We start from the raw sequence: 25814 nt of genomic DNA, 5'->3' as shown, positions 1-25814 counted from the left end.
GCAGATTGTGGATGAGTCTTCCTCCAATCCTGATGCCACATTCCTCCTCATATAGCCCTGCCTCCTGGATAATCTGTTCTGCATAAAGATTGAAAAGGTTTGGAGACAGGACACATCCCTTCCCAATTTTGAGCCATGCAGTGTCTTCTTGCTCTGACTGCTTCCTGGTCCAAGTATAGGTTTTGCATTAGCACAATTAAGTGTTCTCACATACCCATTGTTCTCAGAGTTAACCACTGTTTGTTGTGATTCACGCAGTTAAACGCCTTTGCATAATCAATGAAACACAGATATATAGACATCCCTCTGGTACTCTGATAATAGTCTACATTTTTTTAGAAAAAGTCTTATTTGGATAAGTTCATCCATCCCTCTGGTACTCTGATAATAGTCTACATTTTTTTAGAAAAAGTCTTATTTGGATAAGTTCATATAGATTTCATGTGAGCATCTTAGTTTTACAGTTTAAATTTTGGATATTTATGCAGTATGATAGGTCTACTTAAACATGTTTTATTTGCGATCCTTTTTTTGAAACATCTTATTGTAGTTTTGGTGAAAGTTTATAGACCAAAATAATTTAACACACAATTTATTTATTTGTGGTAATTTTATAGTTTGTTTATTCATTTTTTGCATTTGATTGCCTTTTATGGAACTGATGACATTTTTTATGCGAAGACTTGAAGAATTGAAGGTTAGAATCTTCTGTTTTTGGTCTTGTATTTTTAATTTTATGGGTTGGTTGGTTGGTTTGTTTTTTAATAAAAGGCTTTATTGGAGATTCATATATTTACTAGAGAAACACTGAACACGTCCGTGTTACCAGCACCCTGATCAAGAAAGAACATATGACCCTCTACCTAACTTCTGCCTAGCATCTTGTTTGTGTTAATATATTAAAACATATTAGAATCATACAATATGATCTGTATTTGACATCTTTTGCTCCATAGCTTTGTGTATACCTGCGTTTAATGTTAGATTTAATGACTGTATTGTATTACATTATGTGATTGTGCCAGCTTATCCATCCTGCTTTTAATGCACATAAGGTAATTTCCTAGGACCTGCTCTTAGCATATCTGTGGCTGCTGCAAAGGGTTTGCACTCAAATATAAACTAGCAAGTTGGTGATTAATATTCATCCATGATAATGTGTAAGAAAGTCCTAGTGATCTGCTGTAAACATTATGACCTGGAAAACCCTAAGAGGTAGCTCTCCTCTGTAAACAGAGGGTCACTATGAGTCAGAATTGAGTGGACGGCAGTGAGCTTTTGTTTTTCGCATTAGCTGAATGAAACCTATTTATAGCACTTTCTTAAGTGTTTAGGATTACTTTTGACTGAATAATGGAAAACTTAAAAAAAAATATTTTAAAAGATTTAATTATTTTCTGTGTGTGTACCGTCAAATCTGATCTGACTGGTACAGGAGGAGACTGCCTCTCCTTCTCCAGCAGAGCATCTGGTGGATTTGAACTGTGCACCTCTGGGATTGTAGTGTAGCTTCCTGCCACTAGGCCACCAGAGCTCCCTGAAAACTTTATATATATTAAGATAAACTAGCATGGAGAGAGGGTACATTGGTATTCAGTGCTTTAAACCTATTCTTAAGGTGATTTTCAAATTCAGGTGGAATTGACTCAAGATCTTACTTTGGTTCTTGTAAATTTGGATTTTCTTTGGCCTCAGTATGAATTTCACATAAGTGATTGATAGTCTTTTCCACAGTGTGCCTCTGACCATGGTTTTGACTGCTGATAATGAGTTTATCCAACAATTCCTTCCACAGATGTAGTCAGTTTTGGTTCTGTGCTGTCCATTAGATAAGGTTCGTAGATAAAGTCATCGATTGTATTTTTTTTTATTGTAATTAACTACATTTTTAAATACCATATACATTTTAGTCTTCTACATAAGTGTTTGGAAGTTACTTATGTTTATATGAAATGAAGATATTAATACTTTTCTCCAGCAGTAACTGCACATCAGGAAGGCCAAGACAAACACAAATCAAGGAATGGAGTTTGAAATGAAGATATTGATGCTTTTCTCCAGCAGTAACTGCACATCAGGAAGGCCAAGACAAACACAAATCAAGGAATGGAGTTTTCCCAAAGCTGCAGTGAATGGGTTTCTTTGCTATAGGAAGTCCAAATGAAATAAGGAATGGAGATTTGTAGAAAGGTTTCTTGAGGCGAGAGACGGATGACACCCTGTGAGCATTTCATTTTCTGCCCCTTCTGCTGCATCACATTCTTCTCTTGCACTGTCTGATGTCCATAATGTTAAGTTGTCCCTAAGCAACTGCATGATAAGGATATTGTCTTTGTATGAATATTCATTCTGTGTATCAAGTTCTTCAGTGGCCTCATCAAAAGCCATTTTAGCCAGTACAGGCAAACTCTGGGTTATTAAGGATCTCATAGTAAAATACAGAAAAGTTAAGAGCCAGGCCCAGGAGGATAGGATGTGTGGATTGCATCTCCTTCTTGCTTAATATCAAATGCCTCTTGGTAAGCTCCTGGGGAATTATCTATAGTTTGTGTTTGATCATTACCACATGCTACTTAAGCAAGGTACCGGAAATCTCCCTTCGTTTTCAGATCGAATACCTTACTCTCTGAATTAGTTGCATTGGATATTAAATATTTATCCAGTAATTCCAGGATGGTGGTGCAGATGGACCTCAACTCAGACTCTACTTTCTCCTGATAGTCCTTAATTAGCTGCAACTTCTTGTCGGAGGTGTCGGTTTTTTGCTCGATGCTCGAGATGACCCTCTAGGTGGCCAGGTGGCCCCTGACCATGTTCTTGTTGGTCACCAACAGCACGGCCTTCATGCCGGTGGCCATGTCATCATAGTGCTCAGCCTGCTCGGCCAGCTTCACTTTCTGATGGCACTTAACAACAGCAACAACAAATAGAACTAGGTTGTGTGTGTTCTTTTTTAAAATTGTATTTTATTAATTTTAATGAACATTAACAGATTTTGGATTTCCATTCATTCATTGTTGCACTTTTCTCCCTGCCCACCCCCCACTCCCCAGTTCCCTCTTCTCTTTGAAAAGTAAAAGAAAAATACTTTCATTAGTATACAATCCCCCTGCCCCCCCAGCCCCGAATACACTCCACTATGCAGCCTTCTTTCTGGACTCTTGTGATAACCATAATACCCTATCATATATTGGTTTTAAACTGTTCTCTCCCTCATCTGTTTCAATGCAGTATACATAATTTGCCCAGTTTTTCTCAGTCTTACCCCAACCCTGATGTCAGTCCCGTTCTACAACAGTGGCACTATGCAGTATTTGTCTTTTTGTGACTGAGATATTTCACTCATCATAATGTCCTCCAGGGTCACCCATTTTCAATAATATTGCATGAGTTCCTGGTTTTTCAATGCAGTGTAGTATTCCATTGTGTGAATATACCACAGCTTCTCTTTCTTCTCCATGGTGAGCTGGCTGCGTGAGGAACTGGGGGAGGTGGGTGGTGGTGGTGGCGGTGGTGCTCTGAGCCAGGGCCGGGGCCAGCAGTATTTTTTTAAAAGGTATTTGCGATGAATACTTACCTACTCAGTCTGTATGCTGAGCGAATTATTTGAGAAGCTGGTCTCTGAAGAAGAATGTGCATCAGGACTGGAGGAAGACTCATGGCTAAACTACATTATGCAGATGATACAACCTTGCTAGCTGAAAGTGAGGAGGACTGGAAGCACTTGATGTGAAGATCAAAGACTTCAGCCTTCAATATGGATTGCACTGGACATCATGATAGATGGAGAAAAGATGGAAGTTGTCAAAAATTACATTTTACTTGGATACCAACAGTCAGGAGATCAGGAGACATATTGCACTGGGTAAGTCTGCAGTCAGGAATTTCTCCAAATTATTGAGGAGTAATGATGTCAGTCTGAGGACTCAGGTGAGTCTGATTCAAGCAGCAGTTTTTTTAGTTACTTGCTGTGCATCTGAGAGCTGGACAATGAATAAGGATGACAGAATTGATGCCTTTTAGTTGTGATGTTGGAGAAGAGTGAAGAACAAACACGTATCTTGGAGAAAGTACAGCCAGTGTTCCTTGGAGACAGTTTTAAAGTTTCATCTCATATACTTTGTGCATGTTGCTAGAAGAGGCTTTTCCTTGGAGAGGGCATCATGCTTTGAAAGGTGGAAGGTTGGTCAAAGAGGAAGACTCAACCAGATGAATTGACAGAGTGTCTGGTGTAATGGGTTTGAGTGTGTCAGCATGATGAAGGCACAGGGATAGGATAGGGTTCAGATCTGTTCATAGGATTGCTGTGGGTCTTACTCAACTTGACAGTACCTAACAACAAACTAGTATGTAGTTAATTTTTCTCATAAAACAAAACAGTTAAGGCAGTTCCACAATCAGACTCCTAGCTTTATCTTTTTCCATCTTAAACAGTTGTCTTTCACACACTTGATTATATTACAAGGTTATTTTTGACTGTATTCCAGGCAGGAGAAGAAGGAGGAGCAAAAAAATGTGTCCAAAAGTCTGTATCAGCAAACAGCATGATACTGATTGATACCTCACTGGTCTCCATATGTCACACAGAAGCTTGTGACATCTAATTTTTAACTGGACAAATTTAGGATTCTGTTTGTAAGAGAGGAAGGGGAAATGAATATTGCATAGGCAATTAATAATGTCTGTCACACCTCCAAGTCTTTTCTTTGCATGGTTTCATAGTCTAGGCTCAGAATAGCATTTACATAACACATAAAATTTTCAATAGACATTTTGGTTCCTGAGAGCCTGTTTGTACATACTTAGTGTTTAATTCTTAGGTTGAATGTAGTATGTAGAAGACCTAATGACAGCATGTGTGTCTTAAGTTAGCATGTGTAACTTAGTTGTGGAATTAAATCTGGTCATTTCTATTCCAGATCTCTTACATACCATGTCAATACGTTTGAACATATGCTGCATGAAATTTAAAATGTCTGTGTATTTTCTGGTTTTAAAACGAGTAAATCCATTTAAGTACAAGGGAGATAATTTTAGTGTAATTCTGAGTTTGTACCTTTTGTCTTTCTGTTCATTTTTCTTTTGTTGAGTTTGTACTTTCCATTAATGAATACAAGTAGCATTGTTGAACTTTGCTCATTAGGAACCCCTTAAAATGATGTGTACGAGTAATGTCTATAGTTAACAGAATTTTAGTTGAATATATAATGAGCTCTTAGATACTTATCTCTTGGCCTATTTTGTTTCACTTATACCTCACTCTACCCTCTCATATTATTTTTAAGCCAATCTCAGACTATTTCTATTTTATAAGAATTCAGTATGTGTCTCTAAAATAAGAGGGACCAGTCCCTGGAGAGGGACAGTGCAGGAGAGGAAGACCCTCTATGAGATGGATTGATTCAGTGACTGGGGTAATGAGGTTAGGTGTGTCAGAGACATTCAGATTGGCACAGGATAGAGAAGGGTTTAGGGCTGTTGTACATAGGGTTGCTATGAGTCGCAGGTGACTCGACGGCACATAACAACAACAACATCTCTAAAATAGAAGGAGGTTGGTTGGTTTGTTTTTGAAATAGAAGGAGTTTTAAACAGAACCATGGAACTAGTTACCATACTTTTAAAAAAGGAAGAGTATTTAATAATATCAAATAAGAATTATATTCTTTATCAAAGTTTAAGTTTCCACATAATTGGCCCTTCTCCAGTTGAATACTCTTATATAACTGTAAGTGCTGGTCATGTATTTGCAACAAAGTATGATGTTCTGTCCCTGTGACTAAATTGTAAACATATTCATCACCAGAATGCAGCTTAGCAGACATCTTTTTCCTTGACTTTGAAATGGCACTAAAAAACCCTCTTAGTATTTTGTACATTTGTGTTATGCTTTTCATATCTTCAGTCTAGTTCCCTTTTTTATTCTAGCCATCTTTATTTTTAAACTGTTAGATCTATAGTTTGAAGAGTAATGTGATAGTACCTGATGCCTGCTTTTATCACTCCATTTAACATGGTTTGGTCTCTGGATGACACAGATCTGAAAATTAGGATGTTTCTGGGTTGGTTTCCCACCCCCTCCTTTTTATCTTGTATATATTTTTACTTTTCTACCATCAGTTTCTTTTGCTCAGGAGCTATGCTCTCTTTCCAGCCAAATTAACTAGCCCCCCTGTGGAATTCTGTCTTCTCTGATGACCTACTGTCCTAGACAAAGTGTTGAATGCTTTTACTGTTTTGTAACTGGTATGTAATACTATTCTGTTCTGGTTGCTTTTAGTTTTACAGGGCTTAGGAAGAAAGGGTACAGAGGTCACAGAGATCACTGGAGACAAACTAGCTTTTTTCTATCCAAAATCTTAACACTCTGGAATAATTTGTTTTTTAAAACAAACCCACATGAGAAGCTACATGACTATATTAGGCATGTATGCAACTATCAAAAAAGTGGTAAAGGTGAGTGATACTTAGTGCTTCAGAATTAAGAATAGATCATTAAGTTAAAATGACCAGAGAAACTGGTAGGAAATTTGAAATCTGAGTGTTTATGTCCTCGTATGAAATGGAAACAAATGATCTCTTACTCCTAACCATTTGCGTGTTTACAGAATTTTATGAAAGGATCTTTGAACTGACTGCTGTGTACTGTAGAACTATATAACTTGGCTAAGATTTCATGTTAAATTATGAAGACAACTGCTTTTAATTCCACAAACATTTATATTTACTAATTCAACAAAAGGGAGGTCTGGTTAATGTTAGTTGTGAATGAGTTACTATTAAGGAATTGCACTGCCAGCTATAAGGCACTCAATTTGAATCCATTAGTTGCTTGGAGGGAGAAGGTTGGCAGTCTTCTTTGTGATTTAAAGCCTCTGAAAACCTGCTGGGGGCAGCTATGAGCCCATTCTATCTTATCAACACACAGCAACAATAATAATTCAACACAGCAGTTCAACAAATCTTTTGTACCATCTTAATGATTTAACCATTATTGAAGCCACTGTGTCAGTCCATCTTGTTGAGTATTCTTCTCTTTCACTGACCCTCTCTGCCTTTCCTAACATCGTGTCTTTCTCCAAGGACTGACTTCCTCTTGAAAATATGCCCAAAGTAAGTGAGACGAAGTTTCACTGTCTTGCCCCTGAGAACCACTCTGGTTGCCCTTCCTTCAAGGAACAGATTTATTTGTTCTTTGGGCAGTCTATGATAAATTCAGATGCTTTACCAGCATCACAATTCGGTCGGTTCTTCTATCATCCTTATTCATTGTCCAATTTTCAGATGCATAAGAAGCAATTGAAGATTTACTTGGATCAGGCACAGTTTAGTCTTTAAATTGACTTCCTTACCCTTTAGAACTTTGTTAGTTTCGAGAGGTCCTTGACAGCAGATTTTCCCACTGTAGCATATCTTTTGATTTTGTAACTTAAGCTACTAATAGATTAACTTCAACTATTAATCAACAACCTGCGTTATGCAGATGACACAACCCTGCTTGCTGAAACTGAGGAGGACCTGAAGCGCTTGCTGCAGAAGATCAAGGACTACAGCCTCCTATATGGACTGAAGCTAAATGTCAAGAAAACAAAAGATTCTAACCACTGGGCCAATTGGCAGCATCAGCATGGATGGTGAGGAGATTGAGATAGTTGACAGTTTTAATTTACTTGGCTCCACAGTAACAGCAGCCAGGAAATCAGGAGACGAATTGCATTGGGAAAGTCGGCTGTGAGGGACCTCTCAAGAGTACTGAAGAGCAACGATGTCAGGCTGAAGACTAAGGTGTGCCTGATCCGGGCTATGTTGTTGTTGTTGTTGTTATGTGCCGTCGAGTCGCTTGCGACTCATAGCGACCCTATGTACAACAGCCCTAAACTCTGCTCTGTCCTTTGTCAATCGCACTGTCTCTGACACTCCCATTCCGATTATCCCAGTCACTGAAACAATCCACCTCATAGAGGACCTTCCCCTCCTGCGCTGTCCCTCCACCCTCCCAAGCATGATGTCCTTCTCCAAGGACTGGTCTCTCCTCACAATATGTCCAAAGTATGTTAGACGGAGCCTAAGAATCCTTGCCTCCAAGGAGCCACCCGGTTTAACCCTTTCCAGGACAAATCTGTTTGTTTTCCTAGCAGTCCATGGTATTCTCAATACTCTTCTCCAGCACCACAGCTCAAAGGCATCAATTGTCCTTCTATCCTCCTTGGTTATTGTCCAACTCTCTGATGCATAACAAGTGATTGCGAAGACCATAGCCTGTATCAGATGCACCTTAGTCTCCAGAGAGACACCATTGCTCTTCAGTACTTTGGAGAGGTCCCTAACAGCAGACTTTCCCATGGCAATGCGCCTTTTCATTTCCTGACTACTGGTGCCAAGACTGTTGACTGTGGAGCCAAGCAGACTAAAGCTGTGAACAATCTCAATCTCTTCACCATCCATCCTGATGCTGCCAGTTGGTTCAGTGGTGAGAATCTTTGTCTTCTTGACATTGAGCCTCAATCCATATTGTAGGCTGCAGTCCTTGACACTCTGCAGCAGGCGCTTCAGGTCCTCTTCAGTTTCAGCAAGCAGGGTTGTGTCATCTGCATAACGCAGGTTGTTGATAAATCGTCCCCCAGTCTTGACCCCACATTTCTCCTCATAGAGCCCAGCCTCCCGGATAATCTGTTCTGCATGTAGGTTGAAAAGGTATGGAGATAGGATGCATCCCTGGCGTACGCCCTTGAATAGGGCTGATAGAAAGAGGATTGATGCCTTTGAGCTCTGGTTCTGGAGAAGAGTGTCGACTATATCATGGACTGCTAGGAGAACAAACAGGTTTGTCCTGGAGAGAGTGAAGCCAGAGTGTTCCCTGGAGTCAAGGATTCTGAGACTTCATCTGACATATTTTGGGCATGTTTCAAGGAGGGACTGGTCCTTGGAAAGGGACATCATGTTTGGCAGAGTGGAGGGGAAGCGAAGGAGAGGAAGACCTTTGGTGAGATGGATCGATTCTGTGACTGGAGCGGTGGGAATAAGTGCGTTTGAGATGGCTAGGTTGGCACAGGATGGAACAGCATTTAGGGCTCTTGTACAAAGGGTCGCTATGAGTCGGAAGTGACTCGATGGCACATAACAACAACAATAATTAATAGATGTTGATTGTGGATCCAAGTAAAAGAAAATCTTTGGCAACTTCAGTCTTTTCTCCATCTATCCTGATGTTGCCTGTTAGTCCATTGGTGAGGACTTTTGTTTTCTTGATGTTGACATGTAACCCTTTTTGAAGTCTTTGACCTTATGCAGTAAGTACTTCAAGACTTTACTTTCTTCAAGCAAGGTTGTGTCATATGCTTAATGCAGGTTGTTGATTAGCCTCCTTGTAATCTTTCATATAGTCCAGCTTCTTAAATTATTTTTTTCAGTATACATATTGAATAGATATGGAGAAAGGATACATTCTTACACATGTCTTTTTTCACTTGAAACCATGCACTGTTTCCTTGCTCAGTTTGGTTATAGCATATGTTAATATGAATGCAGAAAAATATTGGCTGCCAAACCTGTGTATATGTAGTCTCTTATCACCTGCCTATATGTGTTTAGTATGCCTATCTTCTGTCCACTCACAGATTAATGTTTATTATTACTAGTAATTAAAAAATGTGTAAATAGTGTTTACCTTTGTTGACTGTCTCTTGTGTACCTCTCTTTAACGGACTCATTTGTCCTTTGGTGACTGACTTCATGAAGCCTGGTAAGCTCCAGATTCATTATTTGGATGACTCAAACATTCTTTGGTATTTTTTAGTGTTGGGTAATATTTGATTGTGTGCATACCATAGTTTGTTTATCCATTCATCTCTGGGTGGATTTTTGAATTAGAAGCAGACATGATGAGCATGTGTAGAGATAATGGAGAAAAGATTGTTGTTATTTGGTGTGAAAGTTGGCTAAAACAGTGATCCTCTGCGAAACCTTGCCCTCTCTATGCCATCCTCACAATCTCCTCTCTACTCAAGCCAGTTGTTGCAGTTACTTTGTTGAGGGTCTTGCATTTTCACTGATGCTTTACTTTTCTAGGCATGTTTTCCCCTCAAGGACTGGAGTGCCTCTTCACAAGATGCCCAGAGTGTGTGAGGGGACGTTTCACTATTCTTGCCTTAAGGTGCATTGGTTGAACTTTTCCCAAAACAGGTTTATTCTTTGGTGTTCCGTGGTATGATCAATACTCCTGGATGATATCACAATTCTAAGGCATCGTTTGACACTTTTACTTTTTAGCACTTTAAAGAAATTCTTGACAGCAGATTTGCACAGTGCAGCATGTTTCTTTGACTGCTGCTTTCATGGATGATTGTTGATTTAAGTAAAATTAAATCCTTAACAATTTAAATTTGTTCTCTATTTATCATGATGTTGTTTATTAGTCCAGTTGTATGGGTTCTTGCTTTCTTGATGTAGGTGTATCCATACTGAAGGCTGTAGTCTTTGATCTTTTTCACTTAAGTGCTTCACTTGGCTCTCCTTTCCATAAGCAATGTCATTTGCATAGCATAAGTTTTTGGTAAGTCTTCCTCAAATCCTGATGTCACATTTTTCTTCATATTATTCACTCTTTCGAATTATGTGCTCAATTGGTTTGGAGAGATGATACAACCCTGATAAGCATTTTTATTGATTTTTAAACCATGCACTGTCCCCTTGGCATTTATATATGGTTGAGATTGTTAACAGCTTTAGCTTGCTTGGCTCCACAGTCAACACTCTTGGTACCAGCAGCCAGAAAATCAAAAGACAAATTGCATTGCGAAAAATGCTGTCAAGGATTTCTCCAGAGTACTGAAGAGCAATGATGTCAGTCTGGAGACTAAAGTGTGTCTGATCCAGGCCATGGTCTTCACAGTTACTTGCTATGCATCAGAAAGCTAGACAATGACTAAGGATGATAGAAAAACAGAAGCCTTTGAGTTGTGGTGCTGGAGAATAGTACTGAATATACTGTGGACTGCTAGAAGAACAAACAGGTTTATCCCAAAAGAGTGAAACTAGGCTGCTCCTTGGAGGCAAGGATTTTGAAGCTTTGACTGACATACTTTGGGCATGTTGCAAGGAGGACTAGCCCTTAGAGAGGGACATCTTACTTGGAAGAGTGGAGTGACAGCACAAGAGAAGATGACCCTGGATGAGAAGGATTGACTCAATGACTAGGGTAATGGAAGTAGGTGTGTCAGAGACAATGAGATTGGCTCAGGATAGAGCAGGGTTCAGAGCTGTTGTACATAGGGTCACTATGAGTCGCAAGTGACTTGATGACACATAACAACACTTAATCTAATGCTTTAACAAAATCCTAGCCATATAATCCAAAAGCACGTAAAAAAAAATTCACTATAACCAAGTGGGATTCATAACAGGTATGCAAGGATGGTTCAGTATAAGAAAAACAATTAACATAATTCACCATGTTGTTGTTAAGTGTCATTGAGTTGTAGAGGACTCATAGTGACTCTATGAACGAAAGACTCAAACACTTGTGTTTAACTTTTATAGTTTCTCCATGTTTATAGAGTTTCCAGAGGCAAGCCATTTCAGAAGTGGATGCCCCTCCTGCTTCCAAGCTTGTTTTAATCAGGGAGCTCCAGCAAACACCATAATTAACTCACCATATTAACGATATATATGATCTTAGCAATTGATGCAGAGAAGGCATTTGACAAAATCCAACACCCTTCTTTATTAAGACACTCAGCAAAATTGGAATAGAAGAGAATTTCCTCAACATAGCGAAAAGTATATATCCAAAACCAAGAGCCAGTGTCATTCTCAATGGAGAAGGCCTAAAAACATTTTCCTTGCAAACAGGGACCAGACAAGGATGTCCACTGTCCCCAGTTCTATTCAGTCTTGTACTGGAAGTGCTTGCTAGGGCAATATGACAAGAGAAGGAAATAAAAGACATCCAGATTGGCAACGAGATGGTGGAAATATCACTATATGTGGATGATGTGATAGTGTACATAGAAAAACTAAAAGACTCAACAAAAAAACCCCAAACCCTGTTAGAACTAGTAGCCCAGTTTAGTAGAGTGGCAGGATATAAGATCAATATAAAAAAAAAATCAGGGATTCCTCTACAGAAACAAAGAAAACTCAGAGAAGGAAACCAAGAAAGCAGTACCATTTACAACCACAAATTGAGATATTTGGGAGTGAACCTAACGAGATACAAAAGACTTATACAAAGAAAATACAGAACATTTTTGCAAGACATAATAAAAGACCTAAAGAAATGGAAAAATGATCATGGATAGGAAGACTCAATATTGTGAAAATGACAATCCTACCAAGAGCAATCTACGTATTCAATGCAATCCCAATACGGATACCAAATTCATTTTCCAAGTAGATCAAAATGAAAATTGTCAAGTTTATTTGGAGAGTCAAGAGACCCCGAATAAGCAAAACACTTCTGAGAAACAAAAATGAAATGGAAGGTATAGACTCTCTGACCTCAAAACCTACTACAACTACTACACAGCAGTAGTAACCAAAACAGCATGCATGCTATGGTACATTGACAAGCACATAGATCAGTGGAATGGAATTGAGAACCCAGAAATAGATCTAGCTATGGTCAACTGATAATTGACAAAGACATAAAACCTATCAAATGGGGAAATGACAACCTCTTAAACAAATGGTGCTGCCAAAAGTGGACCGCTACCTGCAGAAAGCTGAAACAAGATCCACATCTCACACTATACACAAAAATTGAGACTTGAGAGTAAAGCCCCAAAACCATAAAGGTCATATGAGACAAACTGGGATCAAGCTTAGAAGGCCTAGTTTATGGTATAATGAGACTGCCAAGTACAGCTGTAAATGTACAATCTGAAGAGGATAAAATTGCTGAATGGGATCTTCTAAAGGTTAAGTCCGTACGTTCATAGAACACTTTTTCCAATAGGGCAAAAAGAAAACCTACTGACTAGGAACAAGCATTTGGTAATACCATCTCAGACAAGAGTCTCATAATGAAAGTTTACAGAATACTCCTGGGCCTCCACAAGAAAAAGACTGATAACCCAATTACAAAATGGCCAAAAGACATGGAAAGAATTTTCACAGAGGAAGATATTAAAATGGCCAACAGACATATAAAGAAATGCTCTAAATCACTGGCAATAATCAAAACCACAATGAGATACCATCTCACTTCAGTAGCAATGGCAAAGTTTAACAGGACAGCAAGTAATAAATGTTGGAGAGGATGTGATGAGTTAGGAACTCTTTTAAATTGTTAGTGGGATTGTGCAAAGGTACAACCATTCTGGAAGGCAGTATGGCGCTTCCTCAAAAAGCTGAACATAGAAATTATATATATATATATAATATATAGAATATATCCCAAGAAAATAAGAACTGAGGCTCAAATGGAAATTTGTACATCAGTGTTCATATAGCATTATTAACCATTGCAAGAACATGGAAACAGCCCAGATGTCCTACCACAAATGAATGAATTGAGAAGTTGCACATTCATACAGTGGAATACTATGCAGCAGCATGCAGTAGCAGTCATTTTGTAAATTACTACCTACGTTGGGAGGGACTGGAGAGCATTATGCTGCCTGAACTAACTCAGTCCTACAGGGGCAAATACTTTAATTAAACTATTATAGAATAAGTATGAGGATCCAAGTTGGGGGAAAGTTAATCATAGGGTTACACAGTTGGATGGGTGGTGAGGTGAGGAAAATGGGATGAATCTTTTCTGAAAAGCAATGTAATTAAACTTTGTAAGTAAGTCAGAGTAAAATAAAAAATAACAAGTTATCTAATGCTGCTAACAGAGATACAACAAGTAAATTAATAAACAGAGATTCTCTTGCAGTTTTAGAAACCAAAATTCTAAATTTAGAGTGCCAGCCTTAAAAGAAGCATATGTCTCTATTTTGGCTGTATCTATAGGCATCTATAGGCCTGGTCTTGCCTGGATATCTTCACCAGTTCTGTTCTTTCCTAGGGTAAAAGAGCTTTGTCATACAAGAGCCTGAGTCCAAAAAATGACACTGTACTCTTGGCAATTAATACTGCTGAAGCATAGATTTCAATGAAGAATGTAGAAAGAAAGAGGCTAAATTGTAGGCAGGGACCAGCACTTGAAGGGCTATTGTATGGCAGCACAGAATCAAGAGTGGCTTTTAGAGAGCTGGGTCTGGTTGCAGTTTAGAGAATGAATGAAAGGGAGCAAGTCTGTTACACTGTTGCAGCAATCTCAATGAGCGACAAGTGAATGCTTGTACTATGGCAGTGGGATGGAGAGAATAAAATGAACTTGAGAGTGACTGAGGAAGAGAATCTTAAGAATGATGAGTGATATATGCACACCCATGTTTATCGTGGCTCTGTTCACAATAGCAAGGAGTTGGAAACAACCCAGGTGCCCATCAACAAATGAATGGACAGAGAAGCTGTGGTATATCCACACAGTGGAATACTGCGCTGCATTGAAAAACAAGAAACTCATGCAATATTATTCAAAATGAGTGAGCCTGGAGGACATTATGCTGAGTGAAATATCTCAGTCGCAAAAGGACAAATATTGCATGGTGCCACTGATGGGACTGGTATCAAGGTTGGGGTAAGACTGAGAAAAACTGGATAAATTATGTATACTGCACTGAAACAGATGAGGGAGAGAATAATTTAAAAGCGATGTGTGATAGGGTATTATAGTTATCACAAGAGTCCACAATTAAGGTTGCATAGTGGAATGTACTTGGGGCAACGGGAGGGGTGTGGGGGGGATTGTGGACCAGGGAGGGAGTGTTTCTTTCACTTTTGAAAGAGAGGAGCGAATGGGGGGCGGGGAGGGCTGGACAGGGAGAGAAGTGCAGCAATGAATGAATGGAAATCCAAAATCTCTGTAAATGCTCATTAAAATTATAAAAAAAATAAAGCTTAAAAAAAAAGTTCCTATCTTGCCATATCCTCTCCAACATTTATTGCTTGCTGTCCTGTTGAACTTTGCCATTGCTACTGGGATGAAATGGTACCTCATTGTGGTTTTTATTTGCATCTCTTTGATTGTCAGTGCTTTGAGCATTTCTTAATGTGTGTGTTGGCCATGTGAATATCTTCCTCTGTAAAAAGATTTTGCATGGGGGTTCCCCCCCCCCCCATTTTGTAATTGGGTTTTTGGTCTTTTTTTTTCCTGGAAGCTCTGTAGGATTCAGTAAACTTTTACTATGAGATCCTTGTCTGGAAAAAAAAAATGATGAGTGATAAACAACTACAGAATAAATAAAAAAGTTTGGCCAAAACAAAAACAAAGAAAAAAAAAAGGTGAGTGAGGCCACTCTGGTGGCCTAGTGGCAAGAAGCTGCCCTGCATTCCCAGAGGTACGCAGTTCAAATCCACCAGATGCTGTGCTGAAGAAGGCAAGGCAGTCTCCTCTGTACTAGTCAGTTCCGATTTGACAGCGCGCGCGCGCACACACACACACACACACACACACACATGATGAGTGATTAAACAAGGGAGACAATTCAAAAAGGGAAACCTTAGTAGTTAAAGAAAAGGGACTATACAGGGGTTGAAATGAAAGAAAGGAGTCATTAAAAGCTAACGGTTTTCAGAGAGGAAATCACCTCTGTCTGTTGTTTTAGAGAGTTAAAGGTGAAATTTGAAATTGTCCATTGCTTTTAGTAGGCAGCCTAATTGGTAATCTCGTTGAGAGCCAAGTGTCAAGTGCATTCATGAGGCGAAAACCAGATTATGATAGAGGACGAAAGTGAAAATAGGAAAGCAAAATTTTGTACTAAAAAATATTTGACTGTGAATGAAGTAGGAAAACCGTAACTAGAAAAGTACGGTCAAGGTGGAATATTTTTAAATTGAGACATAAATACTACAAGAGAGATGAAGAAAGTAAAGGGAATATTGGAGGAAAATATTCCCAGTTGGAAGGTTGAAGGGAAATGGTCTGCTTTTAATTGCTGAATTTGAGAGATGATATTTGGAAAGGATTTCCTTGAGATTAGGAGAAGCCATGCCATGATACTTTGAATTGCTTCATGTATTTGTAAAAGTTGCACAGTAAATCAGGAAGACTGAAGAATTTATGCTTTTGAATTATGGAGGTGTCAGAGTATTGAATATACCATAGTCTGCCAAAAGAACAAACTTGTCTTGGAAGAAGTGCATACGAGAGTGTTCCTTAAAAGCAAGAATGGTAAAACTTTGTCTCACATGATTCAGATGTGCGATCAGGAGGGATCAGTCCTTGGAAGGGAACATCATACTTGGAAAGGTGGAGGGTCAAAGAAACTGAGGAGCTCTCTCTTAAAAAGATGGATTGTCACATTGACTATAACAGTGAACTTTAAACACAGTGAAGATTGTGAGGATACTGCAGGATCAGGCAAGCTTTTTGATGGTCGGATTGCCATGAGTTGGAACCCACATGGCAACATTGATCAGCTACAGCAAAGGTAGGATGTATATTCTTGGTAAAGGAAAAGAGACTCCAAAGAGCTAATAGAGAAGAAGGTGGCTGGTCTTGGAGACTTGGAGGACAGCAGATAGCCCAACTTAACCTACTTCTTAGATTTTTGAAACAAGTGGTAAAATTTGAAAAGAATAGAGCTTGGTGGTGAAGGAATAGAATGCAATAGTGTGACATTTGGTTCTTGCCTCAAAATTCTGGAACTCTTGAGTGAGTGGGTGGCAAGGGGTCAGTTATGTGAGAAGCTGTGCTTTAGGAAGAGAAATCTTTCAATCAGAGATCAGATTGAAAGAGGGGAAAGAGCTCTTTTGTTCCGAGTAGCCTCTGTGGTTCCCTCATAAAGGAAACACCAGCAAAAAAAAAAAAAAATCAAATCATCCCTATTGTGCTGGTATTGCTGCTCTGAAAGATCAGGCGTTTGGGAGCTTTTCTCCTCTTTGTGATTTCAAACAAAGCTGCTTAGCAGTTAAAGAGGACTAGCTTGGTTGCTCTTTTTATTGCCCTTCATTGCATTTAAGTTGTCTGCCTTCTAGATACTTAAAAGGAAGAAGCAACTCAACTGTTTACTATGAATATAAATTAATAGGAATGTGGTGGCTAGTCTGTATTTGAAGTCAGCCCTCCAATTTTCAGGTGAAATACTGCCTCACTAAAGAAGGTTAATTTTGTCTGCTACCATAATATGCAGTCGTCAGCAGATGTTGAAAATACTGCAGAATGAAAAACGGGAGGATTTGTATGAGTCAAGCCAATTCCGTTATCTAAGCATTTTCTGACTCTGGCCCTTACCATAAAGTTAAAAGATTTTTCTTGTTAAATGTGGTCTAATAAGGCTTGAATGTTAAAGGTTTTATTAATTTTAGGTTACTAGCATGAGCGGCATGGGTAATGACCCTTACTTTTTTTGTCAAGTACAATATGGTTAGCAGTGCAAGTGATTAAGGTCTCAGCTACGAATCAAAAGACTGGCAGTTTAGGTCCACTAGGTGCTCTTTGAGAGAAAGGTATAGCTGTCTCCTTCTGCAACAGCTTTGGAAACTGTAAGGGGTAGTTCTTTTCAATCTTACATGAGTTGGAATGGCAACAAGTTTTTGTATTCTTAGTATTAAAACAGATAAACATAGAAGGAAGCCCTGGTGTTAAAGTGGTGAAAGATTGGTAGTTCAGACCTATCAACCACTCCTCTTAGTAATAATGGCACTCTACTTCTGTAAAAATGAAAATAAAAAACCTGTTGTTTATGAGTTGTTTCTGACTCATGGTGACCCAATGAAATGTCAGAGGGTTTCCAAGGCTGTAATCTTTATAGAAGCAGCCAGATACCATAGAGCAGCTTGATGTGTTTGTACTGCTGACCTCATTGGTCAGCAGCCAAACAGTTTACCAGTGTCAGGCTCTTGTAAAGACTGCAACCAAGAAAGCTTTGTGAGGCATTTGTAGAAATGTTCTATAGCGTCGCTATGAATTGGAATCAACTCAATGTTAGTCTATTAGATTTTTGGCTTCTGTATTTAAATTTTGGACAGGTTATTTATTTATTTTGGACAATTTTAAGGCCAAACCAAGATTTAACACATGGGTAAGAAATAAAACTACTTTTACACTACTGAATGAAATTTTCAAATACAGCCTTTTTATAAAATCATTTATTATTGAGATACTTTAGAAGCTCCGTCTCACATACTTTGGGCACATGCCAGGAGGTCACTTGGTCTTTGGGGAAGGACATCATGCTCGGAAGGGTGGAGGGAAAGTGCAGGAGAGGAAGACCTTGGATGAATTGGATTAATACAGTAACTGGAGTAATGGGGGTAAATGTGTCGAAATCAGTGAGACTGGCTCAGAATAGGGCAGGCTTCAGAGCTGCTGTTCGTAGGGTTTTATGATAACAAGTTGTTCTAAGTAATTTCATTATGTATTTGAAATTATCTTGTAGCCTTTTCTTTTGTTCCTTTTTTCTCTCCATTCTTTTTCCTTTTTAGCCTATTTGTACTTTTTCTTAGTCCAGCACAATTTTTTTTAAGTCTAGTACAGTTTTTCATTTTTTTCCTGCCAAGTCTGAAACTGGATTTAATGTATCCATAAAATAATAGATGCTGTAAAGCTGATTTGGTTTTACTTTAGAATCTCAAAATACAAAATCATTGCTGTGGAGGTGGAACCAACTCAGAGTGACCCTACAGTGGGTTTTTAGAGCCTGTAAATTGCATGGCAGGAGGTTGTGTTTTTCTCTGAGAAACAGCTGGTAGATTGGAGCTGCCTGCTTTTGGATTCACAACACAACTTCTTAACTACTAGGCAACCAGATCTCCTTTTATCTTAGAGTACATTAGGCCACTTACTGGTATCTTACTTTCTTTCCTAGTTAATCTTTTCTTAATAGTAATGTGATCAATTTACATTTTTTCTTCTCCCCATACAATTTACAAGCTTCTGAAAACTTGTTGGGTGGTCAGCTAGGAGTTGGTTCCAACATGATGGTAATGAGTAGTTTAAGTAACTATAATATTAACTCTTTAGGATAGATTATAAGATAGTCTTAATTTTAGAATGTTTAAGACCTCACTGCAAGATGAGTAGTCATTGTTATGTGCCTCAGAGCAGCTGGCTTTGAATTGGTTTCCTTTAGGTTGGCAGCTTACCTCCTTACCGACTAAGCCACCAAAACTCCTGATGGGGATTGATTGTAGAATATTGCTTGCTAAGTTATTCCTGTCCAGCAGCATTGTCTTGTAACCGCCATAGTGGAAATGTGAATTTTCATTCTCACCCCAGATGCACTGCTCAAGATTAACAGTGTGTTTTAATCAACTCTTCAGGTGATTCTGATGTTTGGTAAAGCTTGAGAACCTTTATTTAGGATGTTGTTGTTATGTGCCATCGAGTCGTTTCCGACTCATAGCGACCCTATGCACAACAGCTCTAAACCCTGCTCTATCCTGCGCCAACCGCACCGCCTCTGACACACCCATCCCGATTACCCCAGTCACCGAATCAGTCCATCTCATAGAGGGTCTTCCCCTCCTGCGCTGTCCCTCCACCCTCCCAAGCATGATGTCCCTCTCCAAGGACCCGTCCCTCCTGGCAACATGTCCATAGTATGTCAGACGAAGCCCCAGAATCCTTGCCTCCAAGGAGCAGCTTGGTTTAATCCTCTCCAAGATGAATCTGTTTGTTTTCCTGGCAGTCCATGGCACATTCAGTACCCTTCTCCAGCACCACAGCTCAAAAGCATCCACTCTCCTTCTGTCCTCCCTAGTCATTGTCCAACCCTCTGATTATTTAGGATATTCTGAAAAAATTACTTCCAAGATTTTTCACTGAAAACTGGTGTTTGAGACAGTAATTAACCCACCCCTTCCTCGTAATTGTCTGGCAGAAAGAGAATTCTGCCTTTTCTGTTGTTGACAAAATATGTAACAAAACATACAGCATTTCAAGTTACAGTGCACAGTTAAGTGACATTGACTATAGTCTTCAAATTGTACTATCAATTTTACCTCATTTTAAAAAAATTATTCCTCGCTCATTAACATAAACTCACTGGCCCCTAATGTTCCTGTTTATTCTTTAAGTGGCTGTTATCAATTTGGTCCAGATTTTTTAATTTTGGGTGAGAATAACAGGTAATTATAAAGGAATCATTAAAATAATGTATGGGAATTTTTCTTTCTAAATTTACTTTTCTTTCAGGAGGCAAAACCTTCAACTGAGGACTTGGGGGACAAGAAAGAAGGAGAATACATCAAACTCAAAGTCATTGGACAGGTAAGTTTCATTATTTTTCGCCTTTATTTCATCCATTGACTTAGTTTTTATATATGCTGTAGGTCTAGAGTTCAGTAGTTTTTTTTGTTTGGGTTCCCCCCCCCCCCCATCATTCAGCTGTGTGTTACCAATAATTATTGAAAAGACTTCTTTCACCATTAAATTATCTTAATATTCTTGTTAAAATTCAATTGATTGTATATAGAGGATTTATTGGTTAATTTCTAGATTTTTAATTCTATTTAATGTTTATATATTTTTAACCTTATACACATGTATTTCTTTTTCTTTTTAAGAATGACTGATTTGCATGGGATATTTTAAGAGGTTCTGGTGGCGTATGTAGTCAGTAGCATGTTACGCTGCTAAGTAAAAGGCCACTTGTCTGCACTGGTTTGAATTCACCAGCTACTCCTTGGGAGAAAGGTGGGGAGTCTCTTTCTATTAAGATTTCCTGCCTTGAAAAGCGAGTGGAGATTTGCTGTGAGTCAGAATTGACTTGGAGCATTGCTTCTGCTCTGAGTGAGAACTGACTTGGTGGTGAATTTATTTTAAGTAGCTATTTGTATTTTCTTGTCTGTTATATGTACTGTTTGTACTATTTTCTCCAATTTGTCTCTTTATATTGTCATTGTATAGGTGCTTTATATTTTCATTTAGTCAAATTTATCAAGTCTTTTCTTTCGAATGATTTTTTTAAAAAATTGTTATAATGGCAGGAAAGATCTTTAGGAATTAAAGTATTTAGTTGCTAACCCAAAGGTTGGTAGCTCAAATTTCCAGCCATTCTTTGGGAGAAAGATGTAGCAGTCTACTTCTGTAACATTATTACAATCTTGGAAACACTGTGCTGGCTGTTGTTTTCTGTCCTATCGGAGTTGGAATAGAAAGAGCTGTGGGAGTGCAGTGCATTGATTAAGTTCTCAGTTAATAACCAGAACATTAGCATTTTGAACCCATGATTTCCCTATTCCATTGGAAAAAGATGTGGCAGTTTGCTTCTGTAAAGATTTACAGCTCTCAGGGCAGTTCTACTTGGGGGTAACTTTGAGTCTGTCTGTTGCTTGTGAGCCAATTCCAGTGTCAATGCAAAGGGGGAAAATCTCTTTTAAAAAGAAGTATTACAAAAAATAGTGTAAACAGGAAACTTACACTGATATAAGTAAGTGAAAGTGATGTAAGGATGGACTTTGAAGTTTTACAATATGCAGGTGCCATTATATTACCTGAAAGCTGCCTGGTTGTTTGCTTGACAGCCTGGAAAGAATAAAATAGTCTGTGGTCTCACAAATCGATTTGACTGATTAACATTCTTGTTACCAGACTCAGGAGATTGTTTCTTATGCAGTAAAAAGTTTTTCTGTTATTTTGTTTTTGTGTCTCTCTTTGTTGGTTTGACCATCTCCAGAGCATTAGACTCTGGTGGCCTAGTCCATGGGTAATTATTCTGCTAACCCAAAAGTTGCGCTTCTTTGCTGCTTCTAATCCACCAGCTACTCCACAGGAGAAAGATGGGCAGTTTCCTCCTGTGCAGTTTACAGCTTTGAAAACCCACTAGAGTGTCAGCCAGGATGAGTTGGTTCTGACTCGATGCAGTGAGTTTTGAGTGACATTTCATTTGGTGGTGGTGGTTTCTCTTATGTTTTGAATTGCTTTTATAGGTTGATGATAATTCATATTCACCTTGGTTTGTTGTTTTGGTTTTTGTTTTAAACAGAATGAGTGTTAAACACATTTTTCTAATTTAAAGGGCATACATACTTATGCTACTAATTTTTAAACCTACACTAGATTATCTTTATGGATGTTATATAGTACTGTCAATATTAAAATACTAATATATGTTAAAATATATTTCTTTTGTAATTAGTATCAAACATCTTTGAACATATTTAATTTGCAGTGTTTTACTAAAACTTAGTATGCTAAAAGTTACATTTTTTTATGGGAAAATGTAGATAGAAAGTGTACATTTTTATTTGAACTGTGTTGTAAAGTGCCATCAAATTGGCTGTGACTCATAGCAACATTGTATGACAAACTACTTGATCCTGCACCATCCTGACACTCCTGTATTTAAGTCCATTGTTGCAGTTACTGTCAATCCATGTTGTTGAGGAGTTTGTTTTGCTGATCCTCTACTTCAGTTATTTGATTTAAGCAATGTGAATAGTTTTATGTAAAGGGATAATTTTTGTCTCTTATCTCCTTAGGATAGCAGTGAGATTCACTTCAAGGTGAAAATGACAACACATCTCAAGAAACTCAAAGAATCATACTGTCAGAGACAGGTTTGTACATTTTGATATTAAATGTAAAACTTTGTTACTAGTTTTATTCCTTTTTTTACTAGTTTTAACAATAAATGTCAAAAGAAAAATTCGTTTTGTTTACTGATAACAGCTTGAAGACCATAGTTTTTTTTTTTTAAATCATTCCTTCTACCCAGTTTCTTGCTTTCTTTCTCCCAGAGTCCATATCAAAGTTTGAATTCATAAAATGTGTGGAACAGTTTGAAAAGTAACTTACTGTTGTAAATACAGCTAGCTGTATGTGCATGTTTTCTATCTTGATAACTGACACAGTGTCTATAATAATAACGGCAGGTGATTTTTAGGGTTCACTGTGAAATTTCCTTTTGACTATGGATTTGGTTGAAAGCAGAGAATACCAGAATGATGTCTATTTGTGTTTTATTAACTATGCCAAGGCATTTTACTGTGGTGATCATAACAAATTATGGCTAACTTTGAGAACAATAGGAATCCCAGATGATTTAGTTGTGCTCATGCATGATCTATAGTATGATCATGAAGCTATTGTAAAAAAAAAAGAAAAAAAGCTGTGGTCCCAACATAACAAGGAGACACTGCATGGTTTAAAATTAAGACAAGTGTGGTCAGAGCTGTAGCCTTTCTCCACATCTATTCAATCTATATGGTGAACAAATAATACAGGAGGCTAGACTTTGTGAAGAAGAATGTGACACCAGAATCAGAGAAAGATCTATCAATAACTTGCATTTTGCTGATAATACAACCTTGCTTGCTAAGAGTCAGGAGGACTTGAAATATTTGCTTGGAGGTGTAAAGACTATAGCCTTCAATATAGTCTATATCAGGAATACAAACAACATCAGGAAAACAGAAATCCTCATCACTGGGCCAGTAGACAACATCCTGATTGATAGAGGAAAGATTGAAGTTGTCAGCAGTTTCGTGTTGCTAGGATCCACTATCAACACCCTTAGTGTAGCAGTCAAGAAATCAAAAGACATATTGTATTGGGTAATCTGCTTTCAAGGACCTCTCCAAGGTGTTAAAGAACAATGATATCAGTAACATCTGATACAAACTATGGTTTTTTTCAGTTACTTGTACACAACTGACTTTGACTTGTTACACACTGGACTTTGACTAAGGATGACAGAAGAAGAAGACAACTGAATATATCCTACGGCTGACAAAAGAACAATTACATTGCCTGGAGAAAGTACAACCAGAGGGTTCATTGGGGGAAAGGACAGTGACTCTTCTCTCACAATTTTGGGCATGTTGTAGGAGGGACCAGTCCTTGGAAAAGAACACTATGCTTGGAAAGGTTGGAGGGTCAGTGAAAGAGGAATCCATCTTCTCAATGAGGTGGATTGACACAATGACAGTAACATTGGGTTCAAGTATGTCCGAGATGAGGATTGCACAAGATAGAGCAAGGTTCAGATTTGTTGTTTATATGGTTGCTGTGAGTTGTGGTGGACTTGATGGCACCTGATAAAACAATAGTAACAGTTATAGATGTTTAACAGTATGCTAAAGGTAGTAATTATATGAGTTTATTATTTTTATGCATAATACTGCAAGTTACTACTGATTGAATTATTTCCTTTTAAAATTCATGTAAAAATCTAGCAAACTTGCCCTAATTCTTTGTAGCTAGGTTATTAGATCAGTAACTAATTCTTTTAGACCGCCAGTTCAAGTTAGGGCTCCATCAGTTGTTATAGGACCTTGAAGCAAGTTACTGAGCCTCTGTAGGCCTTGTTTCTCCATCAGTAAAATGATAATGTTATAGTGTGTACCTCGTGAAAATGGAATAAAATAATCTGAATAAAGCTATTAGGAGCACTGGTGACATAGTATATTTTGCATCACTAACCAGAAAGTTAGAGGTTCAAATCCACCAGCCTGTCTTTGGGAGAAAGATACACAATCCCCTTCTTTTAAGATTTACAGCCTTGGAAACCCAATGTGGGGTTATTATGAATCAGACTCCATTTGGCCATATTGTGTTTGTTTTTGCATATATAAAATTATTAATATTGTAGAAATTAATATTATAGAAAGTGCTCAGTAAATATTATTTATCTCATCTTACTATTAGATTTTTAAAAGAAATATAATTGGAATTAGTGTATGAGGCAATCAAAATTTTAAAAAATATGAAGTTGACTTAAATAGGCATGAAATATGTTTAGTTGGTTTTTATTAAAATAGAATCATGGTCAATCAGTTGAATTGAATTGATTTTTCTGGCCAGGGTGACCCTGTGTATAGCAATTAATTATTTACTGTAACTGTAGAAAGGCGTTAAAGACCTCAGGTACGGAAGTAAAAATATACATTGAAAGATAATTTTAACCTCTTTGAGTATTTTTGGATGTCTAAACAGTGAAGATCTTAATTAAAAATACATTAGCTTTTGGGTAAAACTATTAGATTTACACATAAATGATTTGCACTTCTGGCAACATTTATTTCTGAGTCATCTGTCTCCTTTTATCTAACATTGTTGATGGGTAGAAAAATACTTTTTGATATCTATGTTCTTTATGCTTTCTTTATGTTGCTTACCTGGCTAGCCAGTGTACTTTACCAAATTTCTACAACTTAGTAGTCTATTTACAACCATTTTGCTTGTATAATTGGAAGCTACCAAGGATACTTAGTCATTATCTGATTTTTATCTCACTGATATAGAACTCACTGTGGTCAGATTGATTTCAAGTGAACCACCCACCATGATTTTCTGCCGCTCTGAATCCTGCAGGAGTTGTTTATCCCATCTTTCTTCCACAAAGTACCTGGTGGATTGAAACTGTAGACTTTTCAGTTAGCATACCACACCACCAAGATTTATTTACTGATAAAAAGTAAAACTGTAGAATAGTGATCAAGAGTACATGCTTTTTTTTTTTAAAAAAAAAGGGTACGTCTTAAGAATCAGAAAGGCTTGAGTTTAAATTTATGACTAACTTTATGCCTCAGATTCCCTATCCATTAAATGATGATAAGTTGCTAATATTTGCTTTCCAGGGTGATTGTGGTGAACATTCATGGTTATATATGTAAAGTCTTTTAGTTCATGGAGGATCTAGCATATAGTTGGTACTCAGTAAATGGCAGCTATGATAGTAGGTTTTTTAATGTTCTATGTTAACTGGTGAGGAATGCCCTCTATGAGGTGGATTGATTCAGTGACTGGGATAATTGGGATGGGAGTGTCAGAGACAGTGCGATTGGCACAGGACAGAGCGGAGTTTAGGGCTGTT

The 25814-nt window shown here is 38.0% G+C and overlaps 1 protein-coding gene and 1 pseudogene across 1 annotated transcript in view; one reads left to right on the top strand and one right to left on the bottom strand.

The window, feature by feature from the left end:
• Positions 1 to 25814, top strand: part of SUMO1 (small ubiquitin-like modifier 1) — a 45820-nt gene that overhangs the window by 12705 nt on the left and 7301 nt on the right. The window contains exons 2-3 of the mRNA XM_006889090.1: positions 20192 to 20266; positions 22480 to 22557. Coding sequence (XP_006889152.1) covers positions 20192 to 20266; positions 22480 to 22557 — 153 coding nt within the window. The remainder of the gene's footprint in view (positions 1 to 20191; positions 20267 to 22479; positions 22558 to 25814) is intronic.
• LOC102847473 lies at positions 2146 to 2858 on the bottom strand (annotated as a pseudogene).

Source organism: Elephantulus edwardii, unplaced genomic scaffold (genome assembly GCF_000299155.1).
Source record: "Elephantulus edwardii isolate Elephantulus edwardi_28Jun2011 unplaced genomic scaffold, EleEdw1.0 scaffold00075, whole genome shotgun sequence".
NCBI lineage: Eukaryota > Metazoa > Chordata > Mammalia > Macroscelidea > Macroscelididae > Elephantulus > Elephantulus edwardii.
The sequence above is the reverse complement of the archived record's forward strand: the minus strand, read 5'-3'. Positions and strand labels throughout refer to the sequence as shown.